The 23,660-nt window shown below is 38.7% G+C and overlaps 1 protein-coding gene across 18 annotated transcripts in view; it reads left to right on the forward strand.

Moving 5' to 3' along the window:
• MYT1L (myelin transcription factor 1 like) overlaps window positions 1-23,660 on the forward strand; it is a 310,285-nt gene that overhangs the window by 283,285 nt on the left and 3,340 nt on the right. For 12 of the 18 annotated variants that reach the window (XM_059467593.1, XM_059467592.1, XM_059467600.1 and 9 more), the window contains 2 exons: window positions 16,234-16,325; window positions 19,213-19,322. In XM_059467593.1, the coding sequence (XP_059323576.1) occupies window positions 16,234-16,325; window positions 19,213-19,322 (202 nt within the window). The remainder of the gene's footprint in view (window positions 1-16,233; window positions 16,326-19,212; window positions 19,323-23,660) is intronic. The other 6 variants (XM_059467598.1, XM_059467601.1, XM_059467611.1 and 3 more) reach the window with 1 other exon arrangement.

Here is a 23,660-nt window from a genome sequence, read left to right on the forward strand (position 1 = left end):
GATTTAAAATATAGCTTTTTGTCATGGCATTTCTCTGTTCCTTTTGAGTTTCATTATTACATCAAAAAATAATCTGCTTGTGTGTATTTGTAACTGGAAACCCAGACAGGCAAGTTTTTGTATGCAGATACAGACCTGCACTTGAATCCATAATATATAGAAAATTTTAGGGGAAAAATCATGCATGAGAGTAACTGTAAATTCCTATTGCTTTATTGTATATTTATGGACTTGGGGTAATTTTACTTAATTAAAATTACCTTGGGGTAGACATTGTAAGACATATCTGAGTGCACCTTATTTTCAGAGATGTCAAACACATTCTTGATTCTGAAACACCAGAGCATGGAACTGAAGAATATTAGGAAAGAGCTACATAAAATCAAAGTTCTTTTATTCATTTGGTAATGAACATGTTTGTTGAAAACAATATATGTAGAATACAGAACATTATTTAAAACTAATGGAATGTAAATATTTGACAAAAGAAATACAAAGCTTGATTTTTCATAAACTTGGCAAAAATATGAGAGCTTCAATGATAACATTTTTCATAGCTTGTAAAAGGAGGAGAAAGTGGCCAGTCTATTAGGGATAAAACCTGCTGCCGTTTTAGATATTAGATTATGAAGATACAAGGATTTTTTTGAGCTCTGACTGGGAATCTAGGCCTGAAAATTACTATAATGTCAGAGCAAATTCTTATTATATAATCGCTAATATAGAGCTCTATTACTTCAAATACGTCAAGTTGATGTCCCTAATTTGTCACCCTATCCAGGCAGACCTCAGTTGAACTTCTGTACCCTTTAGTTAGCTAAACCAATTTCATCTTGTTTTGTAGTCAGTTCTACATACAGAGGTGAAAAGTGTACTTCTTCCTTCTCTTCCCTGTTACTATTTCCTTTGATTCGTTCTTTGACAATCCTTTACAGCTTCACTCAGAAGCCTTATCCTTGCTTCAACCTCTCCAGACTTTGTGCATATAGCTCCTATTTATTGTTTAGGCTCGGAGTTGTTTTTCTACTCAGTCTTTTGTGGTATCTACCATGAAGGGATTCTGGTCCCTGACCTGAGGTGTTACCTGAGGAACCAAATGTATTACACAGACTGCAGCTCTCAGAGGCTTTAGGAAGCAGGAGATGCAAAACTGACCATTGATGCAGATACTACATCTGGCTTTAGTTTCTGAATTTCAGTAAATACCAGTATTAGTGTTTGTATTTCGTTTTGACTTTATTCATTATGGTGTAACATTTATTTAACTCAGAGACATCTGTCATTAAAATTTTGAAATTATTTTAGCTTTAGTTAAAAGGTACAATATAATTACTGAGAGATTGCTTGCAAGGAGTATTCACATAGTAATTATGATTTCAAGGAGAAAATTCTTGCAAAAAGAATAGCTTACTTCTAAAAGATGTGTACTGATACTCAGTTTAAAAATTTAAAGGGCAAATTGTGGCTAGAGATTTTTTTAAGGAATGCTTTAATGAAAAAAAAAAACCCTAATACATTAACCTAAATATGACATTTATCTACAAAACCATGTGTGTTTTTTAGTACCACTATCATAAGTGGAAACAGAGACTTGTAAATGGCTTACCTTATAAGATCAGTTTTTGGGCAAAAAGATCCATTGTTAGAGAAGAATACCACAAGATGAAAGGTTGCTTAAAAAGACTGATGCAGTAGATTGATCTTACTTAATTGTCTTGATGTAACAAAAGGCCAGTATTCTAAGTTGTAAGCACATTGAACTTCTTGAAGCTTCCATATGCAGTGGTAATATTAATATCAAGCCATATTATTTTAAAAATATTATTAGCTCTTGCAGAATTCTTAAGGCTGTTAAAAGTGGTTGGTTCATTTGCTCACACAAAGAAAAGCACATGGAGCCATTTTAGATGCCTTTGGGTTACTTATGTGGCCTCCAGCTGCTGCTCAGAAAGGTAGGTCCAGTGTATATTTATCAGCCTTAGAGATGTATCTTCTCAAATAGCATTTCATGCCTGTATATGGACAACTGAATCAAACTCTGAATGTAGGACTGAACACCAGAACAGTTCACCTACCTTAAGAATCTGCTTGTACAAGCTGTAGGATGATGCATTTACTCCACTTCAGGATCACTGGATCCTGGAGAGCTGTCCACTTCAGTGGACACCAGCCTTTAATCAGTTGTACCATAAATGTCACTGAGCATGTCCTAAGGGAGTGTTTTCCCTGCCTACAAACAGGTACTTTATGCCATTGGAAGTGTTCTTAGGGCACGCTGTAGTGGGTATAGTAGGCATAGTGGGTGTTAGTGTAGCTGTAGTGGGTTGGCCAAAATGACTGAAGACTTGTGAAACGCTCCATTCTTTATGACAGCTTAGAGCTGAACGTGCCTGGCAGGGGATCTACAGGGGTGCTGGTTTTGTTAAAGCAACGGGCCCCAGAGCTCCATGGCAGCTTTGACACACAGTCAAAACATGCAGATGTTCAAACCCAGGTGTCATAATCTGGAGCTCAATTCCACATGAATCATAGACTCTCCATTTTCTTGCAAAAGGCTGAAATATTCCCTCACTTCAGGTGTATCCATTCTAACAGACTGTGGTCTCATCTTCTACTGCTAATAGCATTCTGCTGTACATGAATGGCTGTAAATCTCAAATTCTCACCATCTGAAGGGAAGCAATGCTATGCATTTACACAGTGAGACCAGATTTATGGACATTCTTTTGCAGGTAGAGCTGGTTTTATCATGCCTAGGGGGAAAGTAGGGCTGTGGCCTTTACCTGACACAGTAGAAGCTCCTCAGGAAGGAGGCGTTAATGTCTTTATTTTTGCCAGTACACCTTGCTGTAGTCCTTTAGGATTTTTTTCCTCCCTAGTGGAAATATTTTTATATTGGAAAACTTCTCTAAGCATATATATGAATTCATTGCATGTGTAGTTGTCCTTTGTGTCTTCTCCAAGAATTTTATATTTTGCCATTTGTAGAGAGCTCTTAATATGCTGTTATTAAAACAACTGTAATACTCTGGAAATGAACAGCAGACTGGCTTGTGAAAATAATGCCAGCTGTTGAATTTATCAAATATATATTAGGAAAGATGTTTTTCAGGTAAAGATTTCTTAGAGCTGCTGTTGACATTGTACACATGATATCATTGCACTGGTATCAGTGGATACTAGAGATGATCCACAAGGGCTGGTAAATCAATAAAGACCTTCTCCAACTGGTATGTAGGCTGGAATTTAAATGTATACATACTCTTACATTCACACTTATGAAGCAGAATTAAGTAGCCAATGAAAAATGTCATTAATTTCAGTGAATTTTGAATCCTACCTATGATCAAAGGTTCCAACAAAAGTTTCTGGTTTTTAACATTTCATTGCCTGTTTGCAGAAATGTCTGTGAATAGTTTTATTTTGTCAAGAAGTTTGCATTAGAAAAGAATAGAAACAGAGAGTTATCAGGAGGGATTTGAAGCATAGGATTAAGTGGGCTATGCTTAAAAATGGAGCCTCTGCAAGGAAGAGAGGCCAGTGTGAAATTAGGTGACCTATCAGCAGTATGAAAATGAATTGGAAGGCATGTAAGCATGGAATCAGTAGATAGATAAATTAAATAGGTTATCATGAAATGTAAATTGCTTATTACACTGTAGCTTTGCAGTTTAGTTCTTGAGCAGACCACTACATCCCCATATTTGATTTTAAAAGATTTTTATGGATGGCATAATTTCTAGTGCTGTGATCAGTGGGGACTTTCTCAGAATACACTTGGATTTAAAAACCCTGCTCCTTAGCACAGAGAGGACTTCAGTGCTGACTTCAGTGGAAATTACCTGCAGAAATGCCTTTTCAGATGAAAAACTGTGTTCTTGCTCCCATCTTCAGCTGACTTTTATTCACATCAGTGATCACCCATTTAAAAAACATTAATGTAGCTTTTAAGTTCCCTTCACTAAGAAAAACTGTGGTGATTTAACCCCAGTTGGGACTTCAGCCCCACAGAGTTGCTTCCTCCCTTGCAGCAGCATGGGGGAGAGAATCTGAGGTGTGAAAGTGAGAAAAATTGTGGGTGGAGATTAATAATTAAAGAAAAAGCCACACTCACAGTCAAAGCCAAACAAGGAATTAATTCCCTGCTTCCTATGGCCAGTCAGGTGTTCAGCCATCCCCAGAGAGCAGGGCTCAAGTGATGGGGTCTTGGGAAAACAAAAACCATCACTCCAAATGTGCCCCCTTTTCTCCTTCTTCTTCTTCCCCCAGCTGTGTATATTGAGCATGACACCATGTGTTGTGGGATATGCCTTGGGTCACTTGGGATCAGCTGTCCCAGCTGTGTCCCCACCCCGCTCCCAACTTGTGTACCCCCAGCCCCACCAATGGTGAGGTGGGGGGAGAAGCAGAAAAGGCCTTGACTCTGTGTGAGTACTCCTCAGCAGCAAGGAAAACATCCCTGAATTACTCACGCTGTTTCAAGCACAAATCAAAAACACAGCCTCATACCAACTACTCTGAAGAAAATGAACTCTAGTCCAGCCAAAGTCAGTACAAAAAGATTTTATTAGAGCTGTAATATACAAGAGATGATCAAATTGTAAGGGTTTTTTCCCATTAACAAGCTAATGCTAAATAGAGATGAAAGCATAGAGAAGGGTGATTTTTCTTTAGTGAACCTATATCCTTGCTGAGGACAGTAGGACTCCAAGATCCATAAAAATGTTTATAGAATGGGATTTGTATTTGAGCAGCAAGGGCATGCCACTGTGTTTGCAAGATGTCTAGATTTGCTGGGGGGAAGCAATGGACATCATCCACTGCCTTTTCCCTTCTGAAGGAATGTATGTAGAAATTATCAAGTAGTTATGAGAGATTATTATAAATCACACTTGTTACAGGCTATCCACTTTATGCATAGGAAGGTTTACTTAATGGTAAGGCTGTCAGAAAGCCCACAGGAAATTCACTCAGTTCAGCCATTACCACACATGCATGTCCTGAGGTGAAGGAGTGGCAGTGTTGTTTCCTTCAAAAATTCTATGTTGTTCATAGCTCTGAGTTGCACAACTGCATCGCTAAGCATGGGAACAGACAGATTATGAAAAGATGAAAAGACTAAAAAAAAAAAACCCAAAAGAACATCAAGACAGGAGCTGCCCTCTGCAGCTGCTTTCTGGAAGCTGTCTGATACCTACACTCACACGGATCCTCAGAGGACCTCTAAGTTCTCAAACACTCAAAGGAGATGACAAATGTGAGAGAAGAAGGTTGGAGATGTAGATTTTTCATATGCAGATCCTTTTTCTCATTAAATATGCTTTGCTAGAAATAGATACTGCATAAAAATCCTCTGTGATCATCCTCAGCTTCTGAAGGGAGAATTTGCGAATACCACCTACAGTCAAACCTCCTGGTGCTCAGGATCATAGAACAGCATCTCACCCAGGGTTTATCTGGGGTGCCAGGGTGCCCCCAAAGAGGCAGTGGCTCTGTAATGCAGGTGCTTTACAAAACACAGGCAAGTGGCTGCAAATTCTCTCATAAATTGTTGTAAAGCTTTCAATATTTGCCTGAAGTCACATCCTGTCTTAACAGGAGCATTTCTCAGCTTCAGCATTTAAAAACATAAAAATACTTATCATTAAGTATTATTATTAAAAATTTTATAATTATAAAAATTACTTATCATTAAAAGCAGTGGCTCTCCAGCCTGTCCACATCTTTTTGCATAGTGTGAGCCAAAACCGAGCACCATGTTCCAGGTGTAGCCTGATAAGCACTGAGTGGGACAATGACTTCTGTGTCCCTGTGGAGATGCCCTTGTTGGTGCAGCCCAGTGCCCTGCTGGCTCTCTGTGCCACAGCAGCACCACTCACACTGAGCTTGTCATCCCCAGGCTCCCAGGTCCCTTTCCACAGAGCTGCTCCACAGACTGGTAGGTCCCAGCCTCTGCTGCGCTCCTGAATGGTTTCCCAGGTGCAAGACCTGACACTTGTTTTGGTTGAACTTAATAAGGTTCTTGTCAGCCCACCCTCCCAGCCTATCCAGGTCTTCCTGCAGTGTGACTTCTGCTTCCAAATAGTTCACTTCCCTACTCAGTTTGGTATCCTTGTCAAACTTCATCAGGATACACTTGATCCTGTTGTCCAGATCACTTAGGAAGATTGTAAACAGGGTTGGGCCCAGTATGGATCCCTGGGAGACAGGTTGTGGCAGGTTGCCACTTTGAAAAGGAGCTGTTTACCACCACCCTGTGTGCAGCCTCTCAGCCAGTTTCCCACCCACTACAGAGATCACTAGTCCAGACCATTACACTTTCCTCTCGGAGGACGCCTAGGGAAGCCGTATCAAAAGCCTAGGAGAAATCCAGGTAGAGAATGTCCACTTGCTGCCCCTCCTCCCCAGATCAACTAAGCAGGTTACTTTGTCACAAAAATCAAATTTGCTTTTGCAGGTTTGTTAAGCACAGCTGGCCCTTGGTGAATCTGTGCTGGCTTTTCCCAATCATGTGCTTCATCTCACTTGTGATAGCCCCCAGGAGGATTCATTCCATAACTCTCCCAGGGACTGAAATAAGGCTAAAGAGCCTGTACATCTTTCTTTACACCCCTCTTGTAGGTGGGGTTGCCACTATTTCTCTTCCAGTTTTCTGGGATATCCCCTGATCTCCACAATTTCTCAAAGATTATGAAGAGGCTTGCAACAACATCAGCCAGCACTCCTCACACCCTCAGGTGGGCAATGTCAGGGCCCATTGATTTGTAGTGCCAAGCTCCTGTAACAGTTCAGTTGCAACTCTTCCATCAGTGATGGTCAGTCTGTGTTTGCATCAACCTGGAGTTCTGCTCCCAAGGCCTGGGGCCCAACAGTGTTGGTAAAGACAGATGTAAAGGAAGTGTCAAGAACTGCTGCCTTTTCTGCATTGCTGGTGACTAATTCACCTCTCCCATATAACAGTGTGCCAATATTTTCCTTCTGATTCCACTTGCTCTCTATGTACCTAAACAACCATTTCTTGGAGTTTTTTACATTTCTATAGGCAGTTTCATTTTGAGCTGAGCTTTTGCTATTCCAACTGCATCTCTGCATCCCCTAGCTACAGCCTTGTCATTCCAGTGGATATTTGCCCACATTTTCATCTCTGGTCCACTTCTCTTTTGGTTTTGAGCAGACCCAGAAGTTCACAGTTAAGCCAGTTGCAAGCATCCTTCAAAACACAAAGGATCCAAACTGCCAGCTGAATTCTCAAGGAGCCCTAAGCTTCCAAAATGCCCTATTTGTCAGGAGTTTGTGTCCAGCAATATCTCTTGAAAGGTGTTCCTATGCTGTACACTGAAAGTGGTAAAAACTTTGCAGAGAAAAATCTTTTTTTTTCTATTTATGAAACATAAATGCTGTCAAACTCCAGATTTGTAAGAAGCTATGAATATGCAATGCATTGTAGTATTCGATTGCATCTATTTCTAGCCAGGTCTCTTGTCAGGTCAACTCTTGTCCATGCTTTTATTTGTTGCTGCAGTAAGAGTGCTGCATTTGTGTCAAAATTAATTCACTTTTAGTTATCACTGTTTTACTCTTTCTTTGGTAAGCCTTTTAAGTTGTTTCAGGTGTTTGTTCATTTGGTCTTAATCTGTCTGTCCCCTTCCTGTAATTGATTTATTTTGCTGTTTCCCATCTATTAGTTTCTCCTACAAGCTGTACATTGCAATTCAGCAGGAGAACATCATACATCATTAAGAGTATAGAAGAACTAACCAAATTCACAGCATTTAACAGTAGCTACAACTTTCAATGATAAGCATCATGCTGGCATCATTAAAAGATGACAGGCATGGAAGTGCGTTGACATTTCCAAGAAGACAAGGAAAGCAATGTGGCAATTAAATGTAATAATAATAGACATAAAAAAATCTGTGTGGTGGCTCCTGCAGTGCAAAGGATTTTTTTTACTTAGTAATTTTGTGTTGACATTAAAGGAGAAGGGTCTTCCTAAACCGCTTTTCAACACCTTCCTCTTCCCATCCTCATTCTTGCCTACAGTGGTGTTCTGGCCCTCTTCCCTCCTCAGTCCCTGGGGCTCCTGATCAGTCTTCTCACTCCTGAGCTGCTCAGTCCCCAGCATTTGCAGTAGTTGGTGCACTGGCAGAACAGGACAGGCAGTCTCAGGCATTGCTTCCAGCAAGCATTCTTCTGCTGCAGGCCCTGCAGCCCTGAACAGGGCTGGTGGAAGGGAAGGCTCCCACAAAAAGTACATGGAGGGTCTGGTGCTAAACACTAATTCATCCATTTAGCATGTCCAATGGACACTCTGTCAGAGGGTTATAGCTCTGACCAATCTACTTTTGTTTTCATGAAGACAGCAGAATGCATCTCTAAACTCAGAGCAACACCTCATGAAATGTTTCTTGCTCCAATTCACAGACAGTTAGAGTTATTCACAGAATTATTTGGAGTTTTTGTTCTCCTCAGCAGGGACAAAATCATGTATATGGACAAAACAGTGGTATAGAAGTATATTCTGAGAAATACAAATATTTTTCCTATGACATTTGGGGGGAAAAATGAGCCTGGCCTGACAGTTACCACTGAAGATTTCAGTCAGATCAGTTAAAATTTGGCAAAAGTTACAAGTGACTAAATGCAGAACCTGGTCGTTGAAAGAGTTAGGCCCTTTGCAGGTAATTCTGCCAGCTCTTTTCATTACAAGCTGGAAGAAGAATGGAATAGTATTTTAATCAGATGTACCATTTGTTAAACTGTTCCTCTTGATAGTAAGATAATCTAAAAGGACTTAAGAGGTTTACTTGCCTTGGGAAAGTCACAGAGAAAATAATACGAAATCTGTATTAGAAAAAGCAGATTGCACAATATAAACTAGAAAAATCATTTTGCTTAGCAGACCTGACAAATTACAGCAGACAGCAATTGTACAGGTGTTTGCAATGTGACACCTCCTTGATTTCAGGCACTTAGCAGAAGCTGTCTGGTTATGTCTGCTTGTCCTCATTCCAGACATAGCTCATAAAAAAGCAGAGAATACAGGAAGACTTTTTAGATTTCAGGAGGGATGAATTTTCCTTTTGAAATACATTTTTCTCCTTGCTGCCTATACAAAGTGTTCAGAGAAATTGTGCTTCATTTTAAGTGCCAAAGGGAGCTGTACTTGGTCACTAAATAGATCACGTAGCTAAACATACACCCTACCTATTTATACACAGGGAAGTCTCAACCTTTCTTCCTATTCAACAGCCCAGTAAATCCACTGGTCTTCAGGTCATCTGTCCTGTTGTGGGCAGGAGAGAGGCTGATAAGCTTTGCAGAAGCCAGCCCCCAGCTCCTGGGGCATTCAGTTGTGTCCCATTAAGTGCGTGGCTTAGGGCTGGGGCCACCTGTAAGTCATGCAGTGTGCTGCAGTGGGTACTCACTCACTAAAAAATAAATGAGAGATTTTTTTTTAATAGTTGTTACACATTGGGAAAGAGCCAAACCTCTTTCCCTCTTCAGGGATGATAGAGGTCACAGCTCATTAACACATGTGAGAAGCCCACCCACAAAGCCTCTTTGCTGACTAAGCAGCCTCAGTTAACTAAATATGATGTGAATTTGCCAAGGGACTACTGTGCCCAGCTGAAGGGCAACTTTGGCAGTGCTCTCACAGTTTCAGCATTTCAAGATTCATTAATCCCTTTTCTGCTGTATATTTATGCCCCAGGGGGATTCCTTTCAAATTGAGTTTGCTCTCGAGGCTTTTTCTCTCAGCTTTGCCATGTTAACATCTCTGCATAATTCCTATTTTTGTTTTTCTTACCTGATGCCTGCTTTGTTCTTTTGTTATGAGGGATAGGCATAATTAAACTAAAACGCTACCTTGCCTTTTAAATCTCCAATAAAAAAAAAACAAAAACAAAAACAAATAACCTTCTCTTCTTCTGGGTGGCCATTCACTCTCTCTTGATGTCCATTTGGTGCCTCTGACTGATCAGATTTTAATGCTAATTTAACCCTCCCCCCACTAAAATAAGAACATAGTTCTTTCCAGAAAGTTTTTTTGAAACAATGATCAGATATTATTAAAATAATTTTGAAAAGCTTGCATTTTATTTTAATCATAATGGCTGTATTTTTTATGGCCATTTGGATAGTGGTTTGATTTTTCTTACTTCTGAAGCAAAGATTTATTTAAACAGAATAAAATCTCAGCTACTTTCTTCCGCACCTTTGGAAAACAACTTGAATTAGGAGCTGTCACTTTCCGCATTACCTCAAGCTTTTAGTATTTTTAACTTAGATTTCCCTCCTGACCCAAAATTGAACTTTTTCACAGCAAGCATTCAGGTGTGAGTTGGGAATGCACCCAAAGAAGTCGTAAATGCACCAAAAAAACCCCCCAAACCTGCAAAAAACCCCAACCAACCAACCAAACAAAAAGCTTTAGCCAGGAAACAAGACCTATAAAGGACCACATTAATAAAAATCATTCTTTTCCAATGAAGAATTCTGAAACTGAGCTGAAGAGGTTATTTTTTCTGACACCCAACACCACACAAAGGCAGCTGGGGTCGTGTGGGGAGAAGAGATTCCTCTGTGAGTCGCAGCAATCTCCATGAAAACAGAACTACCTTGTTGGCAGAACGTCTCTCCTGGATTCCCTTTGCTTCACATCTCAATAAGAACCTGGGGAAAAGCCAATCATCCTTGAATGTAAATAAAAATGAGTGCTGGTTTAGGGAGGGTTGCTTTAATCTCTGCTGGAGTTGTGCATAGACTGTTTCATCCTTTAAGGTGCGTAGTAGAATTTACTCACGGGAATAAGGAAGTCACTAAAGCTGATACCCTTCAACATAGAAAAAAAAGAGTGGTTCATGGATTTAATATTAAACTAAGGAATGGGCTACTTTGATCTCTTAACTTGAACTTCAAACATTAGCAAATAGTTGAGGAGCTTAGTAAGGTTTCAGCCATTAACAAAATAAAACAGTCATTCTCATTTTGATCTGTATTTCCCTGAATTTCAAAAGGATTTACATCTGGGGCTTGTTTTGAATATATCTCTAGTTAAAAGAGGTCCCTTGAAAGTGACTTGTTCCTTCCTCTAGTCTACAGACAATGCGATTTTTAATAAACACGAGAAATGCTTCATTTTATTTTTGAAAAATCATTGTGGTAGTGAACCTATAAACATCTTGCAGGGTTCATAAAATTTTTCCTCAGGATGCTTTTTGGGTTTGAGGCTGTGGTTTCTTTATACTCTGTTATTTCTTTCTTTGTAAACTTCAACACTTGACATACCAAATATAAAATTTGTGGTTTGTTTGACCTTTATCTTCTCCTTTCCCATATATCTACTTTGTTTGGAAATTGTTTTCTTCACTTGAAAAGCCAAGTGCAAATTCTCCAGCTTCAAGAGGGACTAAACTGCATCTTTCTACTGAGGAAAAAAATGTATTTAACACACAACTGGAACCCAGATAACTAAAATTGGTCGCCCAAACAATTGCTCCACTTGGTCAATGATCCTTCACTCTGGTGGCCTCTGTTGTTTGCATCCCTGAAGACAGTGCAATTACATTCTTGAAACAGTTCAGGATTTTAGCTTACATTTATTTAATCTAAATTTCTTGATAAATGTGCACTGAACACTACCTAAAAACTCCTTTAAAACTTTTTCACCCACTAATTTTTATTTTATTTTTGAACAAATTTCACCCTATTTCCAAATCCACTGAATATATGGTGAGGCACTGGTTGCAGCAAGATAACACAGTGCTAAACCAGAAAGAAAATTCATTCTTCACCTTATGTTCAACTCTAATAGATACAATCACCATACAGTCTTTATGGTATTTTGTAAGTTATGGCAGAGGGTGGTTTTCTAGAATGATGTGCCAGACAATACTTTGCTTTCTCAAATTAGAGGTTAAGCCCAACAGTAGAAATTTATCACAAGCCAAGACATATTGTATCCCAACAAAATAAGGTGTTGATGGTCATCTGGTTGTAGATACAGCAGAGACTCACAGCTCTTGGTGAATCAGAAACTCAGGGGGAGTCCAGAGTTAGGTTTTGGTGCTTCTCACAGCCCTGCCAAAATGCTGTGGCTTCAAGCCCTGTGGCATCCAGAGTCTGACAGAGATAATTCATGGTTTTGTAGGTTTATACCAAATAAAAACCATTTATACTGAATCTATTACATCAGCATCCCAGCAATGCTGTTAGAGAGCCTAACTAATTTTTATTATGGAAAGAATACTCAACTATGTTTATATATTCTTATGATATCTTGTGTGTATGAGAATAATGGCAGAAGCAAGTGAGATAATTGTGATTAATTTTATTAATTCTTTGCTGGAATTAATAAGCTGCAGAATTGTGTCAGTGTAAAGTTTGAAAACCTACTTTTGACAAACATCAAAAGTAAAGGATTCAAACTTAATAATAGAATATCCTGAGTTGGAAGGGACACATAAGGAGTCAAAGTCGAAGTCATCGAAGTCCAGACCCAAGAATCATAGCAGGTGCCTGAGAGTATTGTCCAAACACTTCTTGAACTCCATCAGGCTGTGACCACTTCCCTGAGGAGCCTGTTCCATTGCCCAACAACCCTCTGGGTGAAGAACCTTTTCCTAATATCCAGCTTCATAGCATACTTAAGGCAAGGATAAATATTATCCTTAACAAAACTACTACCTAGATATTTCTCATAGCCTTTTTTTATTTCTGAGATATCTAAAGCATGTATTGCGTAACTCTTAAAGCACTGAAATAGCTTTCACTTATATTCTTTTGTTTGCCAGCCACAGGAGAAAATAAAATCAAATATACTCCTGTGTCCTTCTGTCCTTCTGTCTCCTTCTATCATTCAGTCTTCTAGAAATCTCAAGCAACTCTCAGTCTCACTGGGATGTCGATTCAAGCTTTTTGGTTAACTTGACACCTCTGTAGGGTTCAGCCTTTGTACCACAGCCCACTTTTGTGCAACACTGCCTTCACTTTGTTTTTCATCTTGTCATCCCATATATCCTGAGTTCTTTTGGCTGTTCTCAATTCAAAGAGCAGTTGCCTTCAGTAGAAGCAAACATAGTCAATTAGATAAGAGGTAGAATGTCCTTGTAGAGTAGAAGCTTATTCTAAAAGTCCTAATTCACTTTTTAATTACTTAAAACAGTTTAAAGTAACTTAATTAAGAACAGAGCAAAGCGAAAAGGGTGCGCATTGCTATCTTTGACTAAGTAATTTCTGAAGAATTTAGACAAGTTAAACAAACTGTAGTAGAAGTCAATACTCTTAATTTAGGTTACTAACTTGGTATCTGTTTCACTAAAACTGAAAGTGCCCAACTCAGGAAAGTGAGCTCATCTGCTTACAATACAATATATAATTAATGAAGAGACAGATTTTCCAGAAAAGATCTGCAGAGGAAAGCAATGGCATGGTCTGGCTTTAGCATGTTCCTCTGTGGTGAGTGGGATACCTTTGGGAGTTTTGAATGCTTTCTCAAATTGCATAAAGCCACTGGAAAATTTAGGACCATGTGTTCATTCATGGCCTCTTCTAAGGACAGACATGTAACAAGCTAAAGGTAGTCATAGAGGTGCATTATGCACAAGTTAAAGCTGTGCACGTAAGGATTGGGGAAGAAAAAAGAGGAAGCTTGTGGATTAGGCATGCAGATGTATTGCAAAAATCTCATTTTGGTCATAGCCCTCCTTTGTCTGTACATACTGTATTAGATCACCAGTGGGTTAGAACAAAACTAATCTGGCTACAGAATGTGGAAGGCTTCTGCATCTTCACTAAAATTCCCAAAAAACAGGCAGCTCTTTGCCTTTCTCCTCACTAACTTGTGATTCATCTGGCTGCCTCTAGAAGAAGGTAGATAATCCGTGCAGAAGGACTCTCCAACAGTTCCAGCAGCAAGGATGGAGCACAGCACACAGATCTTTGTGGTTCAGTTGAGGCAGAAGGGTGCCTGAACTGCAGCCAAGCTGTGGGTGCTCCATATTCTGGCAATACATCTCTCTCCAGTGGTGATGGGCCATGGACAGTTGCTGTTTGGCAGCTAGAATGTGACCACCCCGTTTTGTGAAATAGGAGAGTTTAGTATTGCACATATGGAACCTTGTACCTGGGGCCTCAGGGTGAGAGTGCACTTTGGAGCACCCTGGGCACACCAGTGGAGAGATAACCTTCCAGACTAGCTGAGAAGATATCTACAGGTTTAGGCAGTCCTGAAAACTTGGTGTGTAGAGTCATGGCCTGAGAATAAGATTGGGCGCTTGGCACCAAAATTTGGATTTAGGCACACTGAATCACACAGTAGATTTCTAATACTTCAGAACAAATTTGATTTGTTTGATTATTTTTCTCTTCTCTCAGATGTGCTGTTCTAGGATCCTGGTTTCTTGTTGGTCTGTTTGAATGCTGCACCTATAGGCTTTTTGAGGACTGATTTTATTTTGAGGGGTTGTTATCAGTCAGGACTTTTAGAGAGGAAAAGGCTACAGAAAAAGATGAGAGTAATCTAATGCAGTTGTTTTTATGCCCAGTGGTGCTAACTTCTTCTGAAAAAGAGCAAGTACAATATAGGAGAAAATTCATTAAATCAACTGAAAGGTTACAAAAATGAAGTCAGTTAAATGATGCAGAAACTTTGCATATACTGTTATCCCATTTCTTTCTCTGTGCCAACATTTTTTTACCAAAACACCAAATCCTCTCCTTCTTAATTGTCTTCAAGGCTCCCTTTGACACATCAAGAGGACAGTTGTTTACAGTCACACACTGAGTCCTTAGCAGACCTTGGAGTAGTAATTTGGCATCCTACCAACTCAGCCACAGCCAAAAGCTACTAGGTCATGCCATTTCTTGATCCTACAAGTATTATTTTATTATACATCTTCTTAGTCACAAAGCTGTATGAAATGTTGAACACAGATTCTTTCACTGAGAAAATAATTTTTTAATGTATTTTCCTAAGAGCAATCCTTTTTTGTATGACTGCACTTGATAACAGTAGTCTAGGCTTTTCAGAAGAATGGTTTCAATAATCAGACTGTACCTAAATGAGAGGACTTTATTTAGAAAGAATTTGCATCTCTACTTAAAGAAATGCTTTTAATCAGATACCCCTTTCCTCCATATTACAAATTTGAATCTGATTTGCACAATTAAAAATTGTAAAAAAAATCTTCTTTTGGATTTGGAGAGGAAATATAAATGTTCCTCAAATGCAATGAAAAGTACATAACATTACTCAGTTTGCATGGATATGAAAACTGAAATGTTGAGGAAAGAGGAAATTGTTTAGCAAGCTTCTAAATTCCCTTAACTAAAGCTACAGCTTCCTCAGAATAAGATTTTGGTTTTGCATCATTAAATTAGATTGAATATGTATTTTCTCTTATCTGCAATAGTGCAACTACGTGAAATATGTGATTTTAGAAAAAGGGGGTAATTTGGTGTACCATTACTTGTTAAATACTGAGCACTGTCTGATCTGTATTTTAATTTTTACAATAAAGACTGCTAAGACTTTGGCTATCAAACTGTTTTGTACAATGTAATTAAAAAGCTTAATATTTTGGCAATGTGAGAGAGAAGAGATAACTGAATGTACATCCATAAATGTAACAGATATGCATTATAAGACATATATATCCCCCATTAAAACAAGGTCATTTCTATTGGAATTGTTTCCTTGGGCTCCAACAACAAGCCAACACATAAGTTACTGCCATTTTAAGAAAAAAATTAGAAAAGGGCAATTCAGCTGGCTCAGTAGGTGATATTCACAAAGAAAAGCCGTTTATAAGAGCTAGTCTTTTGTATATGAGAGGTAGCTCATGTCCTCTTCTCTCAGCATTCAGTTCCATGTTTGAACATTTGAATCTAAAAAGGGAGGAAGTTCAGACAGGGACACGTAAATTCGAGTGGGAGTATTTAGACAATAACTGCTTTTAAAATAAAATGTTTTATTAAAAGTATTTTGTCTTAAGCAAATTGAACTGTGTATCTGACTTCTAATTAGCTGTCTATGCAAAAAGATCTTGGAAGAAAAACAAAACAATGAAATCACTACTGGTAAGTCCTTTATTTTTTCAGACTAGTGCATCTTTCGGTGCTAGGCAGTGAAAATAAACCATGTCTCTGATACTGTTTTTATTAAAGCTTTGGATTACAGATTTCTTTTCAATGACCTGTCAAAATTAACAGGCTCCTTACTGTTCACAGTTTATCAGGATGCCCCAGAGCTACTTCAGCAATGAAGAAAGCAAAGCTGTCTGGAGAACAAATGCTAACAATAAAGCAGCGGGCCAGTAATGGTAAATTTTTAATCATTAACTTCTTAAATACCAATTCTCTGTAAACTAAAGTTACTGTTACTCTTTTGCCTTTTTTCCTACATGTATAAATCCACTCTATATAAATTGTGAATTCACTGTCAGTAGAAGTGAAACCAGGTCTTATGCTCTGGAAACCTGAGCCAGGAGTAGAGCAGTCAGATTGAGTTATGTCTATATAAATCTAAAACTCTAAAATATTTCAAAGTAGAATATACTATTATAATTTGCTGGTTCACACTTCATTCATCAAAGGGTGATAGTTAGTCTTATATTGTTACAGGATTCAGAAGAGAAAAAGGGTTTATTTCCAGAAGGTCAATTCCTCCTGAGTTCCCTTGAATTCATTTGGACCTGTGGCTCTATAACCTCTGGCAGATGGAGATGGCTTTGTGCCATTTCAGCTCCAGTAAACTGCAATTCTTCCTGAGAACCTTGAGTTGCAGGGAAGATGATGAAGGTACCTTGGATGAAAGTCAGGATAGTACCCTGGTAGTTGAAGTGCAGTAAAAGCAAAATGTAGTTCAAGTAAGTAATATGATAAAAACTTGTCTGGAAGGTGCCCAAGTCCTGAATTTTCTTGGAAAACTATGTAGTCACTTAGTCTGTGGCAGTGCATGCCTTCTTAACTGTTGGCGTTAACTGCATTTAGAGCCACAGAGCACTTGAACGCAGTGCAGGAGGCACCTCAGCCCACATGGCCAGCACAGCTGGAGAAAGCAGTGGCTGTCTTTGTTCAAGAGTTTGTAATCAGGGAGTAAGAGATCTGGATGTTATTTTCTCTACAACCTGGGTAGTATTGAAAACTATAAGTATCTGCCATGCCCAGGAAGAATGCCTTAAGGAGTAATATATGGATATTTTGGCTACTTGGACACATGACCTGCCTGAGCAACCCAGTGGACTTCTATGATGGGGTGACTACATCAATGGGCAAGGGAAGAGCTACAGATGTCACTTACCTGGACCTCTATAAAGCCACAGCTGTGATCTTCAACAACATCTTTCTCTCTGAATTGGATACAGATGGATTTGATGGGTGCAGTGTTAGGTGAATAAGGAATTGGTTGGATTGTCACATCCAGAGGGTGGTGCTCAATGGCCCAGAGTCCCAATGGACATTAGTGATAAGTGTTGTCCCTTAGGGGTCTGTACTGGGACCAGTGTTATTTAATATCTGCATTAATGACAACGGGATCAGGTGCCCCCTCAGCAAACTGGCAGATGACACCAAACTGGAGGTTTAACAAGACCAAGTGCAAGGTGCTGCACCTGGGTCGGGGCAAGCCCCAGCATCAACACAGGCTGGGGATGAGCAGATCCAGAGCAGCCCTGCTGAGGAGGATTTGGGGGTGTGAGGGGGTGAGAGGCTGGACATGGCCCAGCCATGTGCCCTAACAGCCTGGAGAGCCAAACGTGCCCTGGGCTGCATCAGAGGCAGCGCGGGGAGGGGATTCTGCCCCTCTGCTCTGCCCTGCTGAGACCCCACCTGCACCAGCTCTGGGGTCCCAGCACAGGAAGGACATGGAGCTGTGGGAGTGAGTCCAGGGGAGGCCAGCAAGATGATCAGAGGGATGGAGCAGCTCTGCTGTGAGGAAAGGCTGAGAGAATTGGGATTGTTCAGCCTGAAAAAGAGAAGGCCTTGAGGTCACCCAGTTGCAGCCTTCTAGTACCTGAAGGGATCTTGCAACAGAGATGGAGAGGGACTTTTCACAAGGGCACGTAGTGACAGGACAAAGAGGAAAGGGCTTCAAACTGCAAGAGAGTAGGTTTAGATTGGCTATTAGGAAAATACTCCTTACTGTGAGAGAGTTGAGGCACTGGAACAGGTTGTTCAGAGAAGCTGTGGATGCCTCCTCCCTGGAAGTGTTTCAGGCCAGGCTGGATGGGGCCGTGAAAAACCTGGTGTAGTCTTCCCTGCTCTGGGAAGGTGTTCCAGCCAATGGCAGAGGGGTTGAAACTAGATAATCCTCAAGGTCCATTCCAACCCAAGCCATTCTATAATTCTATGACATCTTTCCTATCAGAGTCAGGCACTGTGGGGGAAGGTTTGAAAGATTCACACCAGCAGAAGAAGGAGGGTGGGAGCACCAGTTTCTCTGGCTTTAGGTGTTCACACTTTGACTTGAAAAAAGACAGATCTATCTGTCTCATCCCAGGATTATTTTATGCTTTTTTATATTAATTATAAAGATAAATAAATTAAATTGTTACAGTTCATTCCTGTCTGAATTCTTAGAAATGCAGTTAACTTTAAAGTTCTGTTGCTTTTAATATTTATTTCAAAAAATGTGAGAAAGCACTTGCATTTTAAAATTACTCTATATATTGTTATTTAATAACACCCTTCTGAACCCTTCTGAACCATTCTGAGCCATCGTCCAACATTAAAAACAACTGCAGAATCACAGTATATCCCAGTACATCAACAAAATTTCTCTTTGTTGAGAAAAAAAATTCTGAATTAGTTACAGCTTCTCTTGATAATGCTGTAATATGAAAAGATTACCATGTTAAGTTTTTTACTTTCCTTCAGAAGATCTGTAAATGGACACACTCTTTAAATAAATTACATATGACAGTGGAGTGAAATTTGTTGCTGCAGGTACATTTCTTATAATATAAAGGTCCTTTTGATCCTCCAGGTATTTTCAGTATTTTCACTGGAGAATTACTGCAATTTTAAAAGTAAAAGTAGTTGAAAATACTTCTTTTGAACTGCAGAATAAAAATTTGAAGAATGCTTCCTTTTTATTACTTGAAATAAATAAATATCAATTTATTATATAAATATGGAAATAATTAATTCACTGAACTCTGATTTAAATGTTAATTATTTTAACACCCCTTTTATTTTTATGTCACACAGGTATAGAAAATGATGAAGAAATTAAACAGTTAGATGAAGAAATCAAAGAACTAAATGAATCCAACTCCCAGATGGAAGCTGATATGATTAAACTCAGAACTCAGGTAACAGTTTTATGAAGCCCTCAATTCAAGCTGCTTTTTCTACATGACTGATTAAAAAACATATAGGACATTTATTGTTTCCTTATATATTAAGATATCTATGCATAATTTACTATTTATAAAATTGGAAGACAGTGTTCATTATGCAATTTTCAAATCAGTTATCAACAGTAAAAAAAAAAACCAAAAAGAACTCAGCAAAATGCATTTTTTAAAATAATGGCAAAACATGACCTATCATGGTCAGCTTGGTATTTCCCCTTGATAAGGCTGTGCCTTTCTGATAGTTCTTAAAATATTGTGTGATGACAAGGTCGTTAACATAAGTTACGAGGTGAAGGAGCCCAGATGAACAACATGGCTTTTGTCATGTCTTACAGAGGAAATTTAGACAGAGAAGTGAGTAGCATGTGATACACTAAATGCAGCCCTTGGCAGCAGTAGTCATTGCAGAGATCCAGATTAATTTTTTTTTCATTCCGTATAAATTTGTCAGGGGAAAAAGTAGAAAACCTAACATTAGACTATTAACTAAAATCCCATTATTCAGTAGTCCTAAAACTGGATGGAAAAAGCAAAAGAAGAAAAATCAATTGAATTCCCCTAGAATTTTTCCGTGTCCAGTATAGATTCTGGTGATTGTCTCTTCACATGGTTTGAGCAGAGACACCAAGAGTGAAGTTCACCACAGTCACCATTTGTCAGTCTTTAGTCCCTGATGACAGTCACTCAGTTGATCTCAATGGAAACAGAGTAAACCACTCCTTGTTACTTCTTTGTCTGCTGCTTGTGGAGATGGGCACCACGTCCATTCTCCTTCTCCTCTTGTATAGTCATAAAGGCAGAATCTACTTCTTCAACTCGGGTTTTATTTGATTTCTAAACCTTAGCCAGATTGATACTGAAACCTCACTTCTACTTTATGCCTGCATTCAGAGTTCCACTGTCATTATTCAGCTTTCACAGGATTTGGTTCAAGGTTTACACAGTTTCCTGATGTGACCAAATATAACTGTAGGGTAATGAGGAGAAAATCTGCAAGAACATAAAGCAAGAAGAATAATCAATGGCAGGAAAATTACATACATTTACTCTTGAGAAATTTGGCCATAAATTTTGAATCTGGCAGCTTCCAATTGCCTTATCTTTTCTTCTGCTTAATACACTGTAGGTGCTATTTACATACAGCCTGATATGGCTGAGTTTTAAAAAATGTGAAGCAGTTTGGCTGTTACATGTACATTAGGTAAATGCTGCAGTTGTCAGTAATTTACTGCACTTTTAATTTTATATTTGGCCAGATGAATTGAAAAATAAAGCTATGATAACACTATCACAGGCATAAACATGTATTGAGTTTCAGAGATTTATCTAGGAATTTCATATCAAACTTTGATCTGAAATGAGTACAAAAACCATACTTTAGTGGTCTCAGTTCCAGCTTTCATTCTTCAGACTAGTGCCATTGCATATTCTTAAAAGTCATATTAGGCACTTGTGGGACCACTGAATGTTCTTGGTAAGAGAAAGCTCAGCTGGTGATTTTACCAATAAGTTAAAAGGATATTTTTCACACTTCAGTGCAGCACATTTAGAAAAAGGGTTGGTTAAAATGATTAACAGGATTTTAAAAGGTAGAGCTACAAGAGACCATGAAAACATTATTTTGTCTACCAGTCACCTTTACTTCCTAAGATCTTCCTAAGCTAAACCTGACAGGTGCTTGTCTAACCTGTTCTTTACTTCCCATACTAGAAATTCCACAATCTCTGGGTAATCTGGTCTAATACTTATCTGTTCTTATCCAGCTAGTTACTAAGACCTTGCAGAGAATCCCAACTGAGTTAAACTTTACAAAAAAATTTAGAGGCCTTAGTTTTGAATTCATACACTCTCCTGAAGATAAGCAATTTACATTTACAACACATAGGGAGTTACATCATAGTCATTATCAAACTACTAACAGGAGCAAAGTCAACAGTCCCCTTTATTTGCAAAAGTGAAATAATACTGGACATAACAAAATGTTTGTTGATAAACCTTTAGAAAATCATTGTGCAACTCAGATTTCAGTAAAATTTGACAGATGGGAAATATGCAATGGGAAAATAGTGGAAGCTATGTGAACACCAGAAGTAGCAATAGTCTTGTTTGATACAGATTTGCAACCCATATGATTGTAAGTGCCAGTGAAAGCTTTTCATATGACAGGAATAGGAAATGCTTCCATGTAGAATTTTTCAATTTAATAAAGTGAAAATCAGTCCTTTTTCTTAGGTGGAGCACTTATAAGACTCTCCTTTACTCAGCTGCCTTTTTACTTAAGACTTTGAAGAAAGTGTTTTTAATCTAAAATCTTCTAGTAAATTTGTTCAAATTTAACATGCAAATATGAGAGGAGCAGAAATACATAAAGGGAGAGGGGAAGAATAAATCTGCAAATAATTGTGTGTTTCATACAAGAAACAGATTATCCTATTTTCAGAATACATACAAGTAAACATTTCTTAGTTTTAGAATAAAATGTGGGAAGGGAAATTTCAGCCGTTAAGTGAACAAATACAGGAATTAAATTTAAAACAGATGAACTTACAGATGAATACAAAGTGAAGTGGTGAGATATGCTGATCATCTGCCACTGTATTTGCAGAATTCAGCATCTCATGAAAAAAAGCAAAAAAGATAGTTCAAGTTGCAATGCTTAGCTAGATAGAAAATCTGTAGAATGTCAACTTCTGCTAAAGTTAGTGTCAGGTGGCTGCAGTATGCCATACTGAACTGAGCCTTCATTGGCATCAGACTCCTCATTCTGGTCTGTAATATTAAAAAAAAAAGAAATGGATAGGTATTGGAGTATGACTCAACTAAGAAGCAGCTATGAAAGATGTTTTGCATTTGGATACAGCATTCTCTCGAATATAAACAAGCTGAAAGCAAAGTAAGAGAGGAGGATCAGGTGTCCAGGTTCAAAGAGGAAGTATTTTTTCCTTACTAATATATTTTGTGGAAATTAGCTCAGAATCAATTAATTGTTACAAAACCAAGTCCCCACAATACTGGCAACTTGGATTAACTGCAATTTGCACCTGTAGTCAAAGCAAGAGACACTTGGAAACTGTTTATGTAGACACATCACTTTTCAAAATTACTTCTATCAACTAATGGGCTGCATTTCCATAAGCAGACTAAAAGTTTAGGTCCAAAATAAAATGTGATACCTCTAACTACCTGCCTGTGCCACCAGTGTCCAAACATTTACTCACCAAAGGTCAAGTTGATGTGCGCTTGAGAACCTTTACTCTTCTGCCTGTTACTACTGCACAAACCTCTGACCTTCCCATCAGCATTTCAATTGTATCAATTCTTTCCACAGCTCACTCTCTAGGCCAGTATAGAAATGGATAAACTTCATTTTGAAAATTTAAAACCTTGTGTTCTTTGGCATTTCTTCCACTTCACTGGCTTCTTTTTTCTTGTCAATGCATATTTTAACCTACACACACACAGAGCACACTGTACACTCTGTAATAGATGTTAACAGTTATCACCCCATGTGGAAAGCACGAACAGGGCTACAGAGGAAAGTACAGACAGATGTGAACGAGCTCTGCATGTGCTCTTGATGAGTTGGACATAAGCCAGTGCTCATCTGAAATCCTTATAACTCCATTAGCACAATGCTCTCCACCAGCTCTTTCTCTCAGCAATGCTTTTAGCTAAAGCAGGGCACCATGCAAGGTCAGAGCTAACGTGTCTGGTCACCTGGAAACACAGGCAGAACACAGTCTCAGTTGTTTTCACTTGTACATGAAGCAATGCCACGGGCCTGTGCTCAAATATTCTTCAGTTTCTTCAGTTTTACAACTCACTGTATGTATAGGAAAACTTTCTGACTTTGTACATACATTGAAATAACATGCAGTTTTTCAGCCTTCAAAACCAGCCCTGTCAGTTTGCACAGAATCATATTATACTTACAAAGAGCTAAACATTGGCAGCAAGGAGCTGTGCATGCTTAATTAACACGATATATGTGTAGCTGAAAATATAAGAAAAGCGTGACTGACTGCAGAATGCCCCTAAGACTGGCTTCTAGGAGTTTAACTGCATGGGTTAAACTTGCAGAACTAGGGTCCTTAATGCCTTTCAACTATACAAGAAAAGCTCTAAAGAAGTGGAATCAAATCCAATTCACTCACTATTACCAGTATTGAAAAGACAAGCTGTTAAAGTTATACAACATGCAGTGGGAATAAGAAAGGCTTAGTGACGATAAGAACTGCAAACTCTAGCAAAACCTTTTCAAACATGAATGAATAGACCTTTTCTCCTTTCCCTGGTATT

Source organism: Ammospiza nelsoni, chromosome 3 (assembly GCF_027579445.1).
Source record: "Ammospiza nelsoni isolate bAmmNel1 chromosome 3, bAmmNel1.pri, whole genome shotgun sequence".
In the NCBI taxonomy this organism is placed as follows: Eukaryota; Metazoa; Chordata; class Aves; order Passeriformes; family Passerellidae; genus Ammospiza; species Ammospiza nelsoni.